Consider the following 20,146-nt stretch of genomic DNA (forward strand, 5'->3'; position numbering starts at 1 on the left):
AAAAATACACTTTTCTACATTCCTAATAAACCCACTGGTCCAAATTAAATGTACTGCATCAAACAAACCTCTGCTACTGCATATTCTTTATTTCTGTATAACTGTGAAAGTGACAACTGAATAGCAGAGCCTGATTTACAGGTGGCAAAACCTTTGGCTTTCTGTCAAGTGTTGAATGTTTAAAAAAAGCCATTACTATGCTGGAAAGGTACAGTAGTATGCTTTGCTCTATGTTTATCTTGCAGCCCACCACCAGCTTAGGCTAGGGCTCAGGCAGCTCTGGATAAGAAGCAGGTAGTGATAGCAGAAGAAGCCAGTACATTAGCTCTAGGTATTGCACATTAAGCTGGACAGAGGATCAATTATACGGATGCAGAAATGTGAAGGAAAAGCAGCCAGTGTTGTTGGATGAAAGGCAGAAGTAATGAGATATGTTTGGGGTTCTGGCCATGTGAAGATTGCTAGGATGTAAATTTCCATCTCCAGAATTCTGACAGCACTGGACTAATCACTGGAATAGTTAAATATGAAATGCAGAACTTGAACCATATGACTTTCAAGTCCTCATTTCTAAGACAGATGAATTAAGACCTTCAGCAACTCACTATTTAGAGAAGAAACCTAGTGTTCAATAAATACCAAGAACAGACACAGTTACTTACAATCAGCTGCTTCAAACCCACAAAAGACTGTTCCACAGAGTTGGCATTTAGAACTTGTCTTTTCATTGCAGCGTGTTCACCAAGGAAGCGGAGCATTAAATCCTTTACTGCATCACCCTAATGGGGGAAAAATACAAGAATTTCTCACTGAAAGTTTCCATTATGCAAAGTGCTTTTTAAAAAATGCAAATGTGAAAGATACATATTGGAGATAGTGCAACATTCCACCTGACCACAAGGTGTTTTGTATATTTCTCATGTACTTTGAACTCTTTTGTACAATGATGCCCTTGGATCTGAGACTAATTCTAGCACTTCTTGTGTTCAGAAAAGAAAACTTTTAATAACTACTTACAGTTAAAATAGCTCGAATGTTCTGTTATGCAGAAAGGAAGGTACTTTCCTTGTCCCCAAAAGTGCATTATGCCACACTGGCTTTAAGATCTGTAGCCTCTAATTTCTGCATGTTATTTGAAGAACCCTGGTCCACTGCTTGCCTAACTCTTAACCTTTGTGACTAGTAACAGCCAGCCAGCCAGGGGAGCCTGGCTGATCAGAGTGGAGCTCAAAGCACCTTTTGGTGCAGAATACATTTTCTGCCACTCCAGGAAGGCAATGGTGAGACCCCTGCATAAAAACTCAGGGAACATAAATTTCCCAAACTCAGCATATCTTAATTTGCCTTTTCCGGGAGTCAAACTACATATGTAATTTTGTAGTTCTACTATTAAATGCACAGGTCCCCTACTCCACACATAAATGGCTAGTGAGATACGGATCAGAACCAAAGGCAGGCGCTGTGATGTGGGGTAAAGATTGTTCCAAAACGGAAAAAAATCTGTTTCATAAGTTCATTAATAAAAAAGGGGTGTCAATTGTAAATACAAAAGCAGGAAAGTTTGGCAGCTTCGATGATGCAAGTTTTTTTCAGGTGATGATCCTTAGCAAGTATGTGAGAGAATACATGCGTGTCACTGATATAGATACAAATCTCAAGAGTGAAATTGACCAGTAATAACAAGGAAACTGGAAGTGCTCTAACAACCTTAGTAGAAGAGAGCTGAATCCTGTTGAAATGGATGAGTGGTTGGCAGCACATCAAGCCTATTCCTTTGGGTAGCCAAATTTGTCAACAGTTTTCATTTCCTTTTGCTTTTCTGACATTTTAAAATGTAAGAAAAATACATGCTATTGCTCTATTTTATTTATTTATAAGATTTATATCCTGACTTTTTCTTTTTTAAACAATTCAAAGCAGCTTACACCAGCCTCCTTCTCCTGCTCTTAATCTTACCCCACAGCAACAACCCTGGCAGGTAGGTTGGACTAAGAGTCTGTGACTGGAAGTCACCCAGTTGGCTCCATGGTTGGCTCTCCATGGTAGAAACCAGATTGATTGAGTCCCATTTCTGTGCTCTTAACCACAACACCATACTGGCTCTTGTTTTACAAGCATTCTAATAAAAATTTCTATAAACTTTTATATCACAGTAAATGTGGTATACTGGAACATACATACATTTCTATACCACTTGATAACCAAAGCTTTCTGGGAGGTTTACAACAGTATATTAAACAATACAATGAAATACAACACAGATTCTATAAAATCTTATCAAAATAAATGTAAAAATTACAAATAGTTAGAACATACAGTAAAGAATAACCCAGTAAAAAAACACCAGGGGTGGCTAATCCCCTCAAGCCCCTGAAAAACCAAGTATCTCCTTAAAAACCTTGGCATAAAAGGTTTTAACATTTTAAATGCTAACACAACTGAATTTTATTTGGCCAGGGCGGCTTATTTTATAATGTGTGTTTTAAATTATGATTATTTTATATGGATATTTTAACTTATTGTTTTATCTAGTGTTGTAAGCCGCCCCGAGGCTTCGGCGAATGGGGCGGCATAAAAAATGTTTTAATAACTAACTAACTAACTAACTAACTAACTAACTAACTAACTATCTTAACCTGGCACTGAAAAGACAAGACTGAAGCCATGTGGGCCACAGTGCATGTCATAGATGGGGGCCACCATGAAGATAGCTCTTCTTCTTCTTGCTGCCTTCCAAGCCACCCTTGGAGTTGGTTCTCAGAAGGAGGCCCTAGATGTTGAGCACAGTGTCCAGGCAGATTGAGACTGGGAGAGGTACAAGTATTGTGGTCCCAAGCCATGTAAGGCTTCATAGGGTAAAACCAGCACCTTGAATTGGGTCCACACGCATACAGGCAACCAATGCAAGTGGGGCAGAGCAGGTCTTATATGTTTGGACCTGTGGGTTCCAGTTATTAATATGGCAGCCACATTCAGCATTAGTTGCAGCTTCTGAAGAGTCTTCAAGTGGAGCTCCACACAGAGTGTACTGAAGTAATGAAATCTGGCAATTACCAGAGCAAAGGTTACGGAAACCAGGCTATCTGTGCCTGGAAAAGGGTGTAGTGGGGACACCAGTTGAGGATGGTAAAAGGCACTCTGAGCCACTGAAACCATCTGAGCCTCAACTAAGATGGATCATGGAGAAACCTGAAGCTAAAAACCTGCTCCTTTGGGGAGAGTGCAATCACATCTAGAACAGGTTGAAATGGTTCCTTCATCGAGTCAGAGGAGCCCCCCCCCCCCCGAAACAGCATTTCTCATTTGGACTAAGCTTCAGTTTGCTCACTCTCATTCAGACCATTGTTGCAGCCAGACACTGACTAGGCATTTCCACAGCCTCATTTGCTGACAATGAAAAGGAGAGAGAGTGCTGCATGCCATCAGCATACAGATGGCAATGCACTCCAACACTCCAGATGGACCCATTCAGAGGTTTCATGTAGATCTTAAATAGGATGGGGGACAGAACAGACACCTGAGGAACTCCATGCTTGAGAATCCATGCATTCTGCACCTTCATTATCTACTGTTCAAAAGTGGTCAAGTGAATTTAAAAGGGACAGAGAAAGCATTGAAGACGACCCTTGCTCAGGCGGGCCGGTTACTGCCACTATGAAATAAAATGTGAAAAAAATTGAGAAACTGTTAGAAGGGCATGATTTGCAAATGGGCTGGCATGCTTATATGTGGTATGAGAAGGCTAAGTCACATGGCTCTTTTTAAAGTCACTATATTAGAAAATCATTAATGTCGATGTGGGAAAAGTTAAAAATAAAACTGTATAATAAATTACCAAGATGGCTTTCACCCATGGAAGCTTTGGTATATCCAAATGCACTGAACTTTGAAGGAATTATAAGATATGATGATATTTGGGATAAGGATGGAGGCCTGAAATTGAATCAAGAAACACAAGAGCAGGGATCTAATATCTCTTGGTGGCATAAGGTGCAGATACAATCGAGATATGCTAAAGATTGTAAAGTGTGGGGTTTTTATAAGGACTTAACAGCATTTGATCAAGTGATGCTTAAATCAGATGAGAAAATGATTAAAAGATTATATGACTTCTTACTTGATAGGAAAATGGAAGATGAACAGGTTAAGGAAACTATGATAATGGGAGCACAAAATTTTGGATATAATATTGAATTAGAAAAGCGGCAAAAGCTGTGGGAGAGAAATATTAAGGTAACATTAGCAACTTCGTATAAAGAAAACTTGTATAAAATGTTTTCTAGATGGTATCTGTTGCCAAATAGATTAGCTAAGATGTTTCCAAATATGTCAAATGGATGTTGGAAATGTAAACATAAATTGGGTACTTTTTATCATATGTGGTGGACTTGCGATAATGTGAAAAAGTATTGGATTAAAATACATAAATGGCTCGAGGAAATGTTACAAAAATCCTTAGCTTTTAAACCTGACGTTTTTTTATTAGGCATTATACCAGAGGACATTAGTAAACAAGAAAAGTATTTGATTTTACATGTAATCACTGTGGCGAGGATTGCATTCGCTCAACACTGGAAAAGTGAGGAACTACCCACCAATAAACTGATTCTAAAAAAGATTCTGGACTGTGCAGAAATGGATAGACTGACTTTATCACTGAAGGAGAAAGAAGATACTGACTTCTATCAAACTCGGGACTCTTTTTATTATTGGCTAGAGAAACAGGACTTGGCTTAGATTTAAATATGTATTTAAGTTATCATAAATGGAAAAAGAAAGGTGTGGGGGCTGACCCAGCGGACTCGATGTTTTTGATGATGGATGTTGTTTGTAGTTTTCTTTTTGATTTTTTAGGATTATAATTTCAAATAAAACTTATTTTTTAAAAAATCAAAATGTTAGCAGAGATGACAAACCTATCCATTGGTACCATATTTACTATTTTTCATGACCATCTTAACCTGTCAAAGGTCTGTGCAAGATGGGTGCCACGAATGCTCATGGTGCCTCAGAAACACGTGCGAGTCAAGTGCTATAGGGAGTTTTTAGAGCTCTGTGGTGAAGATCCATCAAGTATTTTCGACCGGATTGTTACTGGAGATGAAACTTGGGTTCATCACTATGACCCTGAAAGTAAGCAGGAGTCCATGCAGTGGCATAAAAAAGGTGCTGACCCTCCGAAGGAATTCAAAGTCACTCCATCGGCCGGAAAAATCATGGCCACAGTGTTTTGGGACTCAAAGGGAATTTTATTGATCGAGTACATGAAAAAAGGTGAAACCATAAACGCAGCATCTTACGCAACCACTCTGCATAATTTAAGAGAAGCAATTAAAGAAAAAAGGTGGGGAAAACCGACCGCAGGTGTGTTGCTTCTTCACGACAACATGCCTGTTCACACAGCATGTGTTTCAAAGGCTGCTGTGCAAGACTGTGGTTTTGAAGAAATAAACCATCCACCCTATAGCCCGGACCTGGCCCCCAGTGACTACTACCTATTCCTGAATTTAAAAAAAGATCTTCGTGGAAAGCGATTTTCTGATGATGAAGAGCTCAAGGCAGCAATTAACACACATTTTTTAGACAAGGAGGAAGGGTATTTTTTACAGGGAATTGAAAAGTTAATTTCTAGATGTAATAAGTGTATTGAAGTTATGGGGGATTACATTGAAAAATAAAAATTATTTCAATTTATTATTCCTTTTTTTTCATGCGGATACTGAGAATACATTGAACACCCCTCGTAGCTAACAAATGGAACTAAAGAATGAAAATTAGCTGCCACATCTCAAAAGAGGTCATTTTTTTTAAAGATCTGAGCTAAAAGGAGTGAGCTGAAGAATGAGGAGCTGAAGAATGATAATGACTGGAAGGATAACAAGGGACTCAAATAAAGAGCAAAATAATGCCATTTTAATAACTTTAATAAATGTTAATAACTAAAACTAATTAATTTTATATATTTTTATGTTATTTAGATGCAGACCATCTAAAAGGTCACTTGACAGTACAGAATTTAACATAAAGACAATATGGTGCCTGAGATTGTGAGGTGTTATAAATATATTTATTTAAAATATTACTTGGATGCCCTTCAAGGTAGGAGGACCCTCTGCCCTGGCAACATACAACAATAATAAAAGATAATAAAATTGATGTGGTATTAAAACCAATAAAAGCAGCAATACCCCTCCTCTTTCTCCAGCAACAACAGTAAACTTATTAGGAGAAGGCCAGAGTAAAATTGTGTTTTCAGGGCTTTCTTATAAACCTGCAGTAACAGGTCCTGACGGATGACGTTTCTAATTTATTTTTTTAATCTATGCACTTTTTTTAGTTACTCCAAAACACATAAGACACAACCACAGGCATTCTACCAGACACAAAGCTCCAGAGTATGTTAACTTTAATAACTTCTGAACCATGAACTCAGTTGCAACGGAAAGTATTTTAGGCACACTTACGTATGAGTGGAACTGATTCACTTATGCTCTTGGGAATTCAGGTTCTGAGTCATTAAAATTGGCATTTTCTTATCCTTCAAACAACACCAAAGAAAATTCCATGCATACTTAATAAGGCGTATTTTTCCACCACAGTTTGTCCAAAACATTTCCATGTTTTCCCAAGTACTATATTCATGTGTGTTCAGATAGCAAATGAGCAACATGTTGCTATATTCTGACAACATCCAGTAGGGTTCAATTTCCTATCCGTAAGTCAAGTCAATGTCCAGGGTTTGTCCAAGGATGGATGAACATTTTCTCCAACCCTTACAAATTAGTGATTGATACTATTATTCTCTATCCCTGCTTGCAATAAGGGAATAGGACAGGTTGCAGTTCCAACTAGCTTTTTTATGAGGGCCAACAAATTGCTCAGTAACATTTTGATTTTGCAGGGTACTACGCAAATCTACAGCAGCAGCTTGTCATTTAGGAATGGAGGTGGACCTCAGGTGGGTCTAACCATGTAAGCAAGGGTGGAAAAGGAAGAACAATGTGAGGGCTACTAACGTCACACAGTTCCTACAAAAGAGTTTTGAAATTTATGTGGTAATGCATAAAATATCTGAGAGGAGATTGCAATGACTTTTTAATAGGATTAATCAAGTGGACTGCTGAGTTTTATGGCTCTCTTCACCAGCCAGGAACAGAAGGGAGCAGCTTATTCAGGTACACATGGTTCATGACCTGACAATGCAACGTGGGTGATCAGGTCTAGCGGATTGCTATGTCATATGAACTCAGCATAGTCTCTGCAACATGGCTTATTTCCTTATTTCCACAAATAAGCCTCTCTGAGAACCCATGGCTTTTTTTAGGATTGTTCAAACAGATGGTGGCTTGCTGCATTGCCCCAGTATGGGAAGGTGATTTTAGCATGGGTTGGTGGGAACAGTCAGAGTCTGGCCAGAGCAGCAAACCTCCCTGCCATTTCTAGCAATCTCTGTTCTGCTATTGTGGTCCTCCCTCATCGCTTCTTAGCTGACAACTGCTTTTACATTTCAGCAATTTTTTCTTCTGTGATACTGCTTTGTCATGACATTTGCCCAGTGCTTTTTTTGTAAGAAAAACGGTGCCGGAACTCATGAAATTATTTACCTTTCACACGTAGTCAGTCAGTGTACACACACCCACACACGTCAGTTGTGTAACGAAACATAACAGTCACCGCCCGCAGTAAGCACTCGGTGTGCGACCACACGACCAATCACAAGCCAAGCAGCACCACAAGCCAAGCAGCGCCATCACAACCAGCGCGGACAAAGTACGCATGCATTGGATTCGACACACAAACAGCCCACATGCACTGTTTTAATGATTTTGCTGCCGACCTGCTACGCTCAACAGGGTGATTCAAATCCACGTGGACCAAACATCAAATTTTCAAAAGTTACTTTTAAAACTTGGAAAATCTGTCGAAAAATGGTGCTGGAACTCTGTTCCGGTGTGTTCCATGACAAAAACAGCACTGCATTTGCCTATGTTTGGCTCACTTGTCTGTAACCCATATCAAGTTGTGACAGCTAGAAGGGGAAAAGCAACAAGCAGAAGGGGAGGAGAGTGGGTAGCCAAATGCAGCTGGACAGGAGGTGCTTTGCCAGAAGGTGTTCCTACTTTGAGACTGAGTGTGCTTACTTGACAGCAGCCCTTTAAAATATAGAAAAAGTAAAAAGAGTTGTTTGCAAGCTAGTAATATAAATGTGAGAGGGGAAGAGGGAATGAGGGGATACATAGTTAAAGATGGAAAAGATGGACTTAGTGAACAGTCTTTCCAAAATAAATTGGCAAATGTGTTATCACATTCCTAAGGGCTCATCAAGTTAATTTAATTGGGCATGCTGAAGTTGTGGGAATAGGCTTTCCCACATAGTAAGAAAAGGGTGCTGATACAGGCACTGAGGTAATGAGTTCTGCTACAATGGCACCTGCGGTATGTGCCATAGCCACTGGAATAATAATAATTATTATTATTATTACATTTTTATACTGCCCATAGCCAAAGCTCTCTAGGCAGTTGACAGCAATAATCATAGAATCATACACTCAGGTCACCCATCCCACTTCTGCCCAGGCCTGACCCTGCTTAGCTTCCAAGATTAGGCAGGATGGATGAACATTTTCTCCAACCCTTACAAATTAGTGATTGATACTATTAAAACCAATAGCTTGCTGGGACAACTGTGGGTTGTTCAGGGAATCTCCATACCATGGCAGTTTATTTGCAAAGTGGTTAACCGTGATCTTTGAATGCAAATAGGTAACTGAGTGAAAAGCTCCAGAGACTTCTAGCACCATCTTCTAATGCGAGTGTCACCAAGACCTAAAAGGAGTGCTTCTGTCCTGACTTCCAACCAGCTTGGAGAAAAGGCCACACAGCACCACCTGAAGTTCACAAGGAACACTTTTTTCTTTCCCGTTCTCCTGAAATCTTATTCTACTATGCTATATAACCTAAAGGGCTTGGGCTTGAGTCTGCCACCCTTCATCCTGAGCCCCTTGCTCCCCTGTATCAAGGTATTGTGTGGGGATGAGGGGGATTTTGACATTTTTCTTATGAACTAACACAGCATCCTGTCTTTTTTTTTTTTTTAAATAGTACATTGTACATGTCATTTAGTTAATTAGCCATAGTATCCCAAGCTGCAAAAGCAAGAGAAGTCTCTTACCTGAATGTTGTCAAATTTTAATCCTGGCATTGTAAGATTTTCTTTGTCAATGAAAACATTACTGTACTGCTGTGTGGCTACTGAAATCAAGACATTCCTAGTTCCATCACTAGGAAGCCAGGCATCATTTCTTCTGTCCACTTCACTCATATTTAGCACAGAAGCAAAAGGATCGTCACCACCTTGGAAAACAGCTTGGATCTGAGAAAATGGCTTAGGAGATTGGGATATTTCTGGTGAAGATGCAGATCTCCCAGCTTCAGCTCTTCCATTTTTAACAGAATATTTATGGTCAACAGTGTCATGAAACTCCCCAACTGATATAAGTGAAGACATTTGTTCTGGTACTGAGGAGCTTACATTAGGATTACTGACAGAAATAAAAGAGGATGTTGTAAAGGAATCAAAGAAATCAGAAGCTAGTGTATTAGTATTAATGGTTTCACCAAAAAACTTGCTTAGGCTTGGACTAGGCTGAACTACCTGTGGATATGCTTTTGCTGGAGCCTCACTTAAACCCCCCAAGCTAGGTGACTTCACCATTTGAGGCTCAAAGCCATCATGCAGAAACTGTTTCTGATCATTCATGCGGTTTCCTTGGCTGAAAATCGTACACACAGGAATAGGTTCAGAGTCAACAGGTGATTTGCTGACTACTGGTGAGGATACAGTCTCTTCAGGTTTATAGTCAATATTTGATACAGAGTTACACAGTTTATCACTTTCCATCTCCAGTTCATCTTTTGCTGGCTCTTGCCTCAAGTCTTCTTTTGAAGAGGATTGATCATCAATTCCATTATTAGAAATACCTGTGGGGACATCTTCAGGCTTCATTTCACTCTTGTCGGAAACTTCTTTTCCCAGCTCACCTTCTTCAACTTGAATATCTTTTGCTTCCATTTGCTTTACAATCTCTTGCAGACAACCAAGATCACCAGTATCATCTTCACTGTTATTTGGAGAATCTGAAATAACAACGCTCTCCATCATGTGCTCATTAAGCTTATCTATGAAGTTAGCAGAATCTTCTATGACTGTCTCATTCTGCCCAGATTCAAATTCATCTCCTCCAAGATCAATTGTTTCTTCATGAAAAATAAGTTCTTCCTGAGCTTGCTTCTGGATGGCACACACTCTTTCTACTGCATTTGAACCTATTATATTGGTTCCTTCAACATCACCTTCTTTGTTCTCCATAATTGTTCTAGAAAAGAAATAGAAGGAAATATGAATGTTACTAAACAATACAGAATGATAGAATTACTTATGCATAAAGCAGGAGTATGGGGTTCTATATTGCCTTTTCAATAAATGAAATATCTAGTATTAAGCATGCAGAGTTGTTCCTTTGCAAATCTTTGTACAAAGAATCAACCCCTTACCTTTTAATTGCTAAGTTTTTTTAAAAAAATCAATGAATAAAAGATTGTTGGGAGCAGAATAGATCTGTGCAAGAAGCTAAGGGGGAGGAGGAAGGTGCAAGCAATAAAAATGAAAGTGGAACTTTTGAGCAGAATACTGGATTTTTTGGGGTATAGCCTAAGGTTTATCATATTATTCGTTCCTTGGAGAAAACCTATTATGGCAGCAGGCCATAAAAGAAACCCAGTTTGGGAATATCTTAATGAAGTTCCTCTGCCTAAAGGTAAGGCAGGCATGCGTGCAAATTATGTAGAAAACCATGATTTCAATCTACTCTTACTGAAAAGTGATGTAATCAGATCCACCCTAGGACCTACTCTATCAGTTTAGGTGTACCAAAAAACTAATATAATTCATTTGGGAAGAGAATCCTAATGTTAAATTTCCAAAGCTGACCAAGGAAAGAATTCTCATCTGAGCAGGGGGGAAAGTATAGTCAACAGATACCTAAAATGATATAAAGAAAGATCAGGAAAATTGAATCCACCTTCTTTAATGGAAAGTTGCTTCCTTTTCAAAGACATTCATAGCAGAATGGAACCCCAGAGAAATTTGCAAGACAAAGCATTGAGTTCCTGGAAATATTTTTCAGGTATAAGTAGAGGAATACCATGTAAAGCGTCCATATATGCCCTCCCGCCCCTTGAGATCGGCAGCAGATGCCCTTCTCTGGGAACCCTCTGTGAATAATATTAGGAGGGTGAGTATCTGGAGGAGGGCTTTCTCTGCAGTGGTGCCCCATCTATGGAAAGCGCTCCCCAGAGAGGTCCGCCTGGCGCCATCGCTATTTGTTTTTCGGCGCCAGGCTAAGACATTTTTATTTAAAACATATTTTAATTGTTAATTTATTGTATTTAGAGGATTTTAAAATTTTTAAGCCGAGATGTCACCGGGGTTTTTAATTTAATTGTATAATTGTTATATTTATATGTTTTATTTATGTTGTGAGCCGCCCTGAGGCTTTGTTGCGATGGGAGCAGCATAGAAGTGTTTTAAATAAATAAATAAAACTTAAACAATTAAAGACATAACTTTAAAGATGTCCATCAATGTATATCTCTTGAGATATCATTAACCAATTTACACAAATTTAGCTGAATCATTTGAGGTATATATCCATCAGCATCATCTCACATTTATATCCTCCTTTCTTCTCTTGCAAGGAACCCAAGGCAGCTAACAAGGTTCTCCTTCTCCCTAGGGACAAGTATTTCCACATAACTGTAAGCAATCAACTCTGAACAAAATCTGATTGCCAGTTATACCACTATGGGGAATAACATTTCCAATCAGCTTCAGTTCAGACTTTTGACCAATTAATATAGTAGCCAGATAAATATGTAAATGTTTTATCATCTCTATCAAAGCCAGAACAGATGAGTAAAGTTGCAAAATAAACAAGAAAAGATACTGGCACAAAGAAAAAGTTTAAATTTCAAGGAATTATGCATGGATCCATGAATATCAGGGTTCTGTCACATAGCACATGCCAGAGGTTCCAAGCATAGAGCAAATATCAGTGGACAGGGAGGGCATTCCTCTCTGGTACTTCTCAAGTAAAAACAAAACTAAGCAAAACAAGGGAGACAAAAACTGTTGGTCCTGACTTTAGCTCTTGGGGTAGAATACAAAAATTTTAACCAATTTCTGAAATTCTACAGGAAAATTTCTCAGCGTAGCAAAAATAAATTTCCTATAAATTTTATCAAATACCTTCTCCACATTCAGAGAAATAATCATAATTGTATCTGTTCTTTATTTAATGCAATCAGATCAGCAACCAATCTGTGATTGGTGGTTCTTGATTGTTTTAATGAACCCAACCTGATCTGGTTAAGCTAATATTGTAAGAACGTGTTGCAGTCCAACTGTCAACATTATGGTTAATATTTTAATATCAGAATTAGTCCATAAAGTTTGGTAATTAGCACAATCAGTGTGAACTCTATTGGGTTTAGAAATTACAGAAATTTAAATATCTTTTAAGCATTGACAAGAAAGAACACAATTCAGAGATAAAATTATACAAACAAAAGTTAGGAACTAAAAAGCTAGAAAATATTTTATACCACTCAAGTGGAAATTCATCCGGATCAGGTGATTTCCCCATTTTTATATTAGTTATTTCTTTTATTATTTCCTCAATATGCAAAAGCACTCTTAAAGACTGTCTTTATAAAGTATCCAAGTGGGGAAAATTAATGTGAGAAAGCTTCCATGTACCGTTTTGATATTTCTGAGCCATTACTATACAGTCATAAACAAAATTTTAAGAATTGGAAACTTATGTTTTTGGGATAAGTATATATCTTGCCACTATTATAATTAATCATAACCATATTTTGAAGCTTCTGTTTCTAAAGCTAATGAGCTGAAATCTTATTGGGTCATTCACCATTCCCTCAAGCTAATGCAAATTCTACCTGCTATAAGAGAATATTCTTCAACTTGTATTGAACATGTTGGATACTCTGATAAAGTTATGTACTAGAAAGGTGGCATATTGAGGTACAAGATTTTTCAACTTTCACTTAGCAACGAGTTGTCATTGCTACTTTCGAAATTAATTTTTATGGTAGATGTACATTGTTCATTGTCCGTTTCCCTTATACAGTAGAGGAAGATCCAAAGTGACTGCAACAGCTTAAGATATTCCTGCCAGCGCAATGTTTCCCATAGGCTGCTGGTTGACCACTGTGTAAACAGCATGCTGGATTAGATAGACTCTTGATATGATCCAGCATGATTTATCCTCAACAATAATTTAAAATAACCAATATCTGTAATAGGATGCATAGCAGCTTCACAAATTCAATTAAAGGGACCATGCATCCCATCAATAATTAATGTACATAAACATGGAGTGAATTTCTATTGCCTCAACTCTTATAAAAAGAACGCTGCTCTTATAAAAAGCCTGCTAGTTTCAGGCAGATTTGTCAAGGAATGCAAAATTCTTAAACATCTTCTTCCCTTGCTCAAGCACAGCAGTCTTACTGCTGACTTATTGACTTAGTTTGCACAACCAAATTAATTGTATACACTTGTACCAAGGTATGTCCTTCTGGGGCTATTTCTCAGACATTCAACTGTTTGAATAATTATTTTGGAAAGCATTGTGTTGTGCAACTTTATTTCGGCCCCTGGAAACAACAGCAGGTAAGACATTTAGCCAGTGCAAGTACTATCTGTCAGACCTTCGAGATCATGGATGTTTGCAATTGTTTTGCAAAATAATTTTGACAAATCATGGTGACAGTAGATCTCAATACAGGGGCAGAAGCATAAAAAAGCCAAACTACCAACTTAAAATACATAGGTTTACTCTTCTAATAGGAGACACTTTGCCTATTTTTCCTCGTGGCAACTTGGCATATTATAGAAAGGGTATATATTTAGGGCAACCTGCAGAAATAGTTAATATTTGACTTTCTACACTGAAATGAGAGAAAAGATTGGCAGCTTATTTGAGGAACTTTGGAGTAAAACATGCTAAATATGTATCAACAATGGTACAGGAAATGATATGAGGAAAGCAATACGGAAAATATGCTGTTAGAGGAATTTCCAATTGATGAGTACTTTTGGAGGATGCAGTGAATCTTCTGGACAATTTCAATTGACAGCAACTTTGATTAACATTCACAGCTCTACAATTTTGAGAATAAAATATGTGCTAAAGTGGTAACCAAGTGAGTGATGCATATACCAAATGATAGTTGTATGGATAAGATAAACAAGAAAAACAATGGCAGACCATCATGAAAGATATTTTCCTAATACCACATACATACTTGATAAAAATAAATATGCTTTGCTCTAGCATTTAAACATCTATTATTATTACATTGCATTTATATACCTCCTTTTTCCTCTTGTGAGACACACAAGGTGGCTTACATAGTACTCTTCCACTTCATTTTATCATCATGACAACAAACCTGTGTGGTGGCTTGGACTGAGAGCGAATGTCCTGCTTCAAAGTCACTAGTGAGGTTCATGTCTCAGTTGGGACTAGAACACTGATCTCTCAGATTGCCAGTCCAAAACTCTAACCACCACATCCCACTCTCTACCACATGAATGGGAAATAAATGCTACCAGTAGAATTAAGACCCACAGAGTAAATTATGTGAAGAATAATGTCACATATGTTAAGTATGTGAAGAATTGTATAATCATCTTAGCCTCTAACAGGGATATTGCTAGACTTGGACCCATGGTGCCCCAAAATAATTTCCCAGGAACCTGATCTTTCCCATAAAGCCTTGGGTGTCCATTCATGCCAATGGTAGGATTCTGACTCAGCTTAACTGCCATGGAGGAGGCAATTTTAATATGCAATAGAAAGCAAAGGTTAATTCTCCCCTTCCCACATGCTTTAACTACTTTCATTGCTATGTAATATGTTAAAAGGCAATGTAGATATTAATGCCCAGATTTGTGTCCTAACAGCTTGGGTCTTGAAGCATTTAAATGCCTAGTAGTGCCACTGCGTTACAATAATTATTTGTGGGAAGCTATCTACTCACTCTCTTCCTCTCTGTGACATTTCTTGTTTTACTTATTTCATTTTTATACTGCTCAATAGCCAAAGCTCCTCTTCTTCTTTGTTCCCTGTTCATCATTGGAGATGCCAAGTAGATACAGTATGACATGGTTCACCCAATGAAATAACCCATGGTTCAGGAACAACTATCCACTTGCTACAAGTATGCTAAACAACTCTGACCCTGGATTGTTCTCTATAATATCTGAATCTGAAACTCTGGGTTTTTCAGGGAGAAACAATCTAGAGTTATAACCCATGGATTATTTCACTATCATAATCATGTCTGGTTCCTCACCTCCCTCTATAAGAAGTAGAAGACAGAACCAAAAATGTACAGATGATAGGTTCAGTGCCAATCTGTGCAGTTCAAATGCATGTGCAGCATAGATTTTCTCATTTTCACCTGAAAAAGAAAATTCCAGCACATACGTTTTGCCTACTGCTGAACTGTTTGCCAGAAGGGACAAATTTCTCTCACAGACAGCAAACAAACCCCCCAAACTTCTCATTAATTCTCCTAATTCATGAATCTGAGGACAGTAAGCTTGTGCAAGACATAGCACTATCGCTGTATATGCTCAGCTGTTGAAAAAGTGGGTAGACTGCTGCTTACTGAAGACTCTGCGATTTCACTTTGGTTTTTTTAGACAACAGCAAAAAATCTGATATTGAATAAAACAGACCAAGGCCACTCTTTGAGGACATTTGGCTTATGTGAAGGTCACTAGTTCTTTAATGAGGTACTGGTTTTCCTACAATGAAACCAAGAGATGGAATATTACTCTAGAGCAAACTACCAGGAAACAAAAATGAGACACAGATTGTATCTGGCCTTTGCAGTATTCTCAGTACAAAATCATCATCATCACATGAAAAAATCAGACTTACCTTTATTCTTTATTCTGGTGAGTCTCAGTACCCTTGGGGAAGTCACTTAGCCATCTGCAAAAAAGGAATAACCATTACTTCCCTAATTATGGATAAGAACCAAACCATTTTGCATCCTGAAAATATTGTACATCATGGCAGGAGGGGAGAACATGTGGTCCTCGAGATGTTGATGAACTGTAATCTCCATCAGCCCTAACCAGCAAAGCAAAAGGTGAGGGACGGTGGGAGTTGAAGACCAAAACTTTCTTGAGAGCATATTCACCACTGCTGCTTTATATGATTACCGGTGATCCTATGAAAGCCTACTCAGCATTCAGTTCCATCAAATTCATAGAAGTTACTCCGAGATCAGCAGCTGCAGAATTGCAGCCTAATTGGCATCTCCAGATACAAATGTCATGGCAACTACTTCTGCCTCCTCCAGGATCCCTTAGGCCCTAGCTCCTGCATACAGCAGATGAGCCGGAAAACCTCTTTTTGACAGTGTCACCTGAGACTTCAGAAGTTGCTTTTCACCTGACTGAATACTACTTTATAGATCATTATTTTCAGAACAGGGGAGATGTAGTCTAGCACGCCTTCCCCCTGATATGACAGCTTTCCTCGAGGAGGCACTTATTCATTTCTTATTTGTTCTTTGTGTATGAAACTGCACGCCTCCCCTCGCAGTCTGACCCGGCACAGCCATCTCGCCGGTGACCGAAGAGGACCTTATAAGAAGCCACCGGCAGACGGGAGGACAGCCGATCGCCACTGGCCAGAGTGCGCACTCTCCCACTTCAGGCCCCAGAAAAGCGGAAGGCTTTTGCTCCGTGCCGACTCACCTGCCCCGCGCCCTGTCTATTCGGACTGCACCTCCGAGACGCCGCCGAGAAGAGGGAAGTGAAGCAAGAGACACTGCCGACTGCGCCTGCGCAGCCAAGTTCCCGTTCTCTTTCGCCGTCTCCTTCTTACGTTGAGCGCGCGCCTGACGCTTTCCCCGGAAGTGGAAGAAAGACGGAAGCCGACGTGGGACGTGGAGGGTTTGTTGTGTTTCGCCTTTGCCTACGCGTGTTCGAAAGGGAAGGGGAGGAGCAGGGACTCTAGCGGGGCTCCTCATCGCGGCGGATTTGGGAGCAGGGGTCGCGCCAAGCCGGCCGGGCAACTGTTGGTCCCTAGCCCGCTGCAGCCATGGAGGATGATGCTCCTGTGATTTACGGGCTGGAGTTCCAGGTAACGAGATGAGAGAAGGAGGGAGCGGAGGGATGGTTTCGGGCTTGGATTTGTGTCTGTGTGAAGGGATGGAAAACTTCGTAATGGAAATACTGGGTTTTTATGCGTCTCTTTGCCAGGGATGCGGTGTTCAAATTGAAAAACGATAAACAAAATACACACTGACAGTGTGTAGTCATAAGTGTACCAAAGTGATTAGATGCCCTTCATAAATGAAGCTTTTTCTGTATTAGTTGGCTAGTAAAGGCATTTGAGTTATTTATTTACGTCATTGGTATTTTTACTGCCTAATTAATAATAGCCTTGCATGGAGGAATATTTCCTTCCATGGAAAATTGAAAGCATTCTGTGCATTTTTCTGCAGTTCTTTATCTAAATTATGAATGATTGACCCTTTTGACCCTAGGGCTGCATGTGGCTGTGCCACTTGTAAGTGCACATCATGCGCACATGCACATGCATGCACAGAAGCACACTCAAACACATGATCATCACATGACCTTCTGCATATATGCACTGTTTTAACTTCATACCTCCATGTGCAGGGATGCATAGGTTTAAATTTCCCTCATTATCTGCTGAGATTGCGCCGCCTTCCCTTCTGGTTTTGTTGAGTTGTTTGGCAGACTGGAGTAAGTCAAATTCTTCAGGGCAAAAGCATGTGTGGAGATCACCATGCACCTTCTTTCTTGCACTATCTGGGGCTAGTGAACCTTGACAGGGATGGCCAAGTGACTCTTCAGAGCTAACAGCAATCTGCTACAGTAGGGTTTCTCAACTTTGTTGGATCTGTGGGCTGGTCTGGACATTTGAGAAATCACCACCACAAAATGCTTAGTCAGTGGATTGCTGCTTTGATGCCCACCTCTTTCAGCTATGGATTTTAGACTTAGATAATCTTTCTATCATTCCAGGTTATTCACAAAGCTCTCCCCTAGCACCATGTTTCAAATGAATTCATTTCATTCCTGTTACCTTCTTCACTGTCCAGCTTAGAAAAAATAAAATAATTTTGTTTTGTATTTGTGTGGGTCTCCTGGAATCCCTTTGCTAGTGCTATAGAATTTTATGCTTCCAGTGGGTCATTAAAGATTTAATCTTCAAGAAAACATTCACTAGCAATGAGAAACATATTGGTAGGGGCTTTTTGAGTTTATGCTTCATAGAAGAGGACTGTACATGCAGAACTGTACCTTTAATTGGGACTACCACCTGTCTGTCTTGGAGATGTCTTTTGATGAATGGAAATGTTGCTATGATTGCATGTCATGGTTTAGCTAATCTTTGGATGTAATGCAGACCTGTAATTTGTTCTAATAGAAAAGTGGGTACTTGCACTCTTCTCTTGCCCAGAGGGTAGATGGAGAGAGGGGAGAATTCACCCAAGGCTTTCCCATAATCACATAAACTGTGATTTGAATGAATCTTTGAACAGGATGTTGAAAGAGAGAGCTGCAAGTTGGTACATCAGAAAACACCTAAGTATAGCTTAGTTTTCACCAGTTGGCAAAAAAAAAAAAAAAGGGAAAAGAAAGAAAACCAAACTTGAAAATGAAAACCAAAAACATTTATAGTCAACAAAGTTATTGTCTGGTCTTAGGCAATATATTTAGAGACTACCTCAAAAAGAAGTCACAGGGTATTCTAATATTGTATGCAATACAATTGTAGTCCTGTGCATACTTATTTTTAAATGAGCTGCATTGAACTAGTAACTGAGTAAATATGTATAGAAGCAGGTTACAAGTGTTGTTGTAGGGGAAAAAAAGCTGTCCTGAACCTCCGTCTCAGTATGCAACATCCTTGAAAGTAATAGCTTTGCTCAAGTTTATTTTTCTCATCATTGTTTGAAGGATCCTTAGCTCCTGATTCTGAACCTTCATGTTGAGTTTCATGGAATTCAGAAACTGAAAGATGATCATGAATTAAAATATGCCTCTTAGTTCAAATTCCTTAAGTCGTGTGTGTGTGTGCGCACGCGCAGGCGCACACTTTCATCAGCTGTTTTTCAGTTGATGCAAAAGCTGCCTGTCAAAAGCCTCCTTTTTTTATAGAACTCTTCCGGCTACCCATTTGCTACCAAGACAGATTTAAGGTTTTAGTACTAAATTCTGAATAATTTGCAACCAAGATACCTGTGAGAGTGCCTTTTTCCTTGCCTACCTGCCCATTTACTGAAGTTATCAGCGGACATTTTCCTGGTGCTTTACAGAAACCCATGACCTGACTGGAGTTCCCCAGGTGAAAAGTCTACAGTGAAATCTTCTTGACATGAACAGAGGAGCACTTGTAGGCAGAAGAACCCTCTGGTGTTCCTGCTTTTGCAGCAGATTGGTGGATTGAGGCTCCTTAGAGAACAGGTGGTTTTAGGAGGAAGATGTTTCCATATTTTTGAAAAAGGGAATATATATGCATAAATTGTGTTCGATAACATGGGAATCCATTTAAGTAAGCCATAATCTGTCATAGGCCAGACTAATTGTTTTTGTGGTTGATTTGTCTTGTGAAAGATCATAGTACTTATAGACCAGCATACTGTATAATCTACGCGTGATAGACATTTCTTTTTCTGATGCTGCAATTTCCGTATGCTCCAGCTTTCTTTTCCAATTCTTGTCTTCCCATCTGAAACGCACCCAACTCTGACAGCTGATATCTGTGTAGCAGGCGGAGAATATGGTACATATAGATAGTCAATCTGGTATTGTTAACTGTAAATCCTGCCAATTTGATGGCAGTCAGAGATGTAGAGATTCAATTGTGTCCATTTATATACCCTGCGGCTTCTGATTTCCAGAGCAGGAAACACCTGAATTAAATGTTGAAGATTGTTGAGTTAAGCTCTGTTCCAGTTTTCACTGCACCCTATCCCCATCTACAAGACAAGAATTGTGTGA

General features: G+C 39.2%; 2 protein-coding genes across 5 annotated transcripts in view; one reads left to right on the forward strand and one right to left on the reverse strand.

Annotated features, from left to right (window-relative positions):
* Nucleotides 1–16,948, reverse strand: part of TRAPPC12 (trafficking protein particle complex subunit 12) — a 64,054-nt gene extending 47,106 nt beyond the window's left edge. The window contains exons 1-4 of one of the 2 annotated variants that reach the window (XM_044418703.1): nucleotides 16,862–16,948; nucleotides 16,035–16,088; nucleotides 9,173–10,376; nucleotides 663–779 (exon numbers count right to left, since the gene is read on the reverse strand). In XM_044418703.1, the coding sequence (XP_044274638.1) occupies nucleotides 663–779; nucleotides 9,173–10,369 (1,314 nt within the window). In that variant the 5' untranslated portion in view covers nucleotides 10,370–10,376; nucleotides 16,035–16,088; nucleotides 16,862–16,948. Of the gene's footprint in view, nucleotides 1–662; nucleotides 780–9,172; nucleotides 10,377–15,441; nucleotides 15,501–16,034; nucleotides 16,089–16,861 lie in introns of those variants that run through there. The other variant, XM_044418712.1, reaches the window with a different exon arrangement.
* A 96-nt stretch (nucleotides 16,949–17,044) lies between these two features.
* The window catches only part of EIPR1 (EARP complex and GARP complex interacting protein 1), a 73,340-nt gene continuing 70,238 nt past the window's right edge, over nucleotides 17,045–20,146 (forward strand). For all 3 annotated transcript variants that reach the window (XR_006413597.1, XM_044418727.1, XM_044418735.1), the window contains exon 1: nucleotides 17,045–17,249. Coding sequence is in view for 2 of the 3 variants with exons in the window: in XM_044418727.1 (XP_044274662.1) it covers nucleotides 17,208–17,249 (42 nt within the window). In the remaining variant the exon portion in view is untranslated. The remainder of the gene's footprint in view (nucleotides 17,250–20,146) is intronic.

The sequence above is a fragment of the Varanus komodoensis genome, unplaced genomic scaffold (genome assembly GCF_004798865.1).
Source record: "Varanus komodoensis strain SLA01 unplaced genomic scaffold, ASM479886v1 scaffold10, whole genome shotgun sequence".
In the NCBI taxonomy this organism is placed as follows: Eukaryota; Metazoa; Chordata; class Lepidosauria; order Squamata; family Varanidae; genus Varanus; species Varanus komodoensis.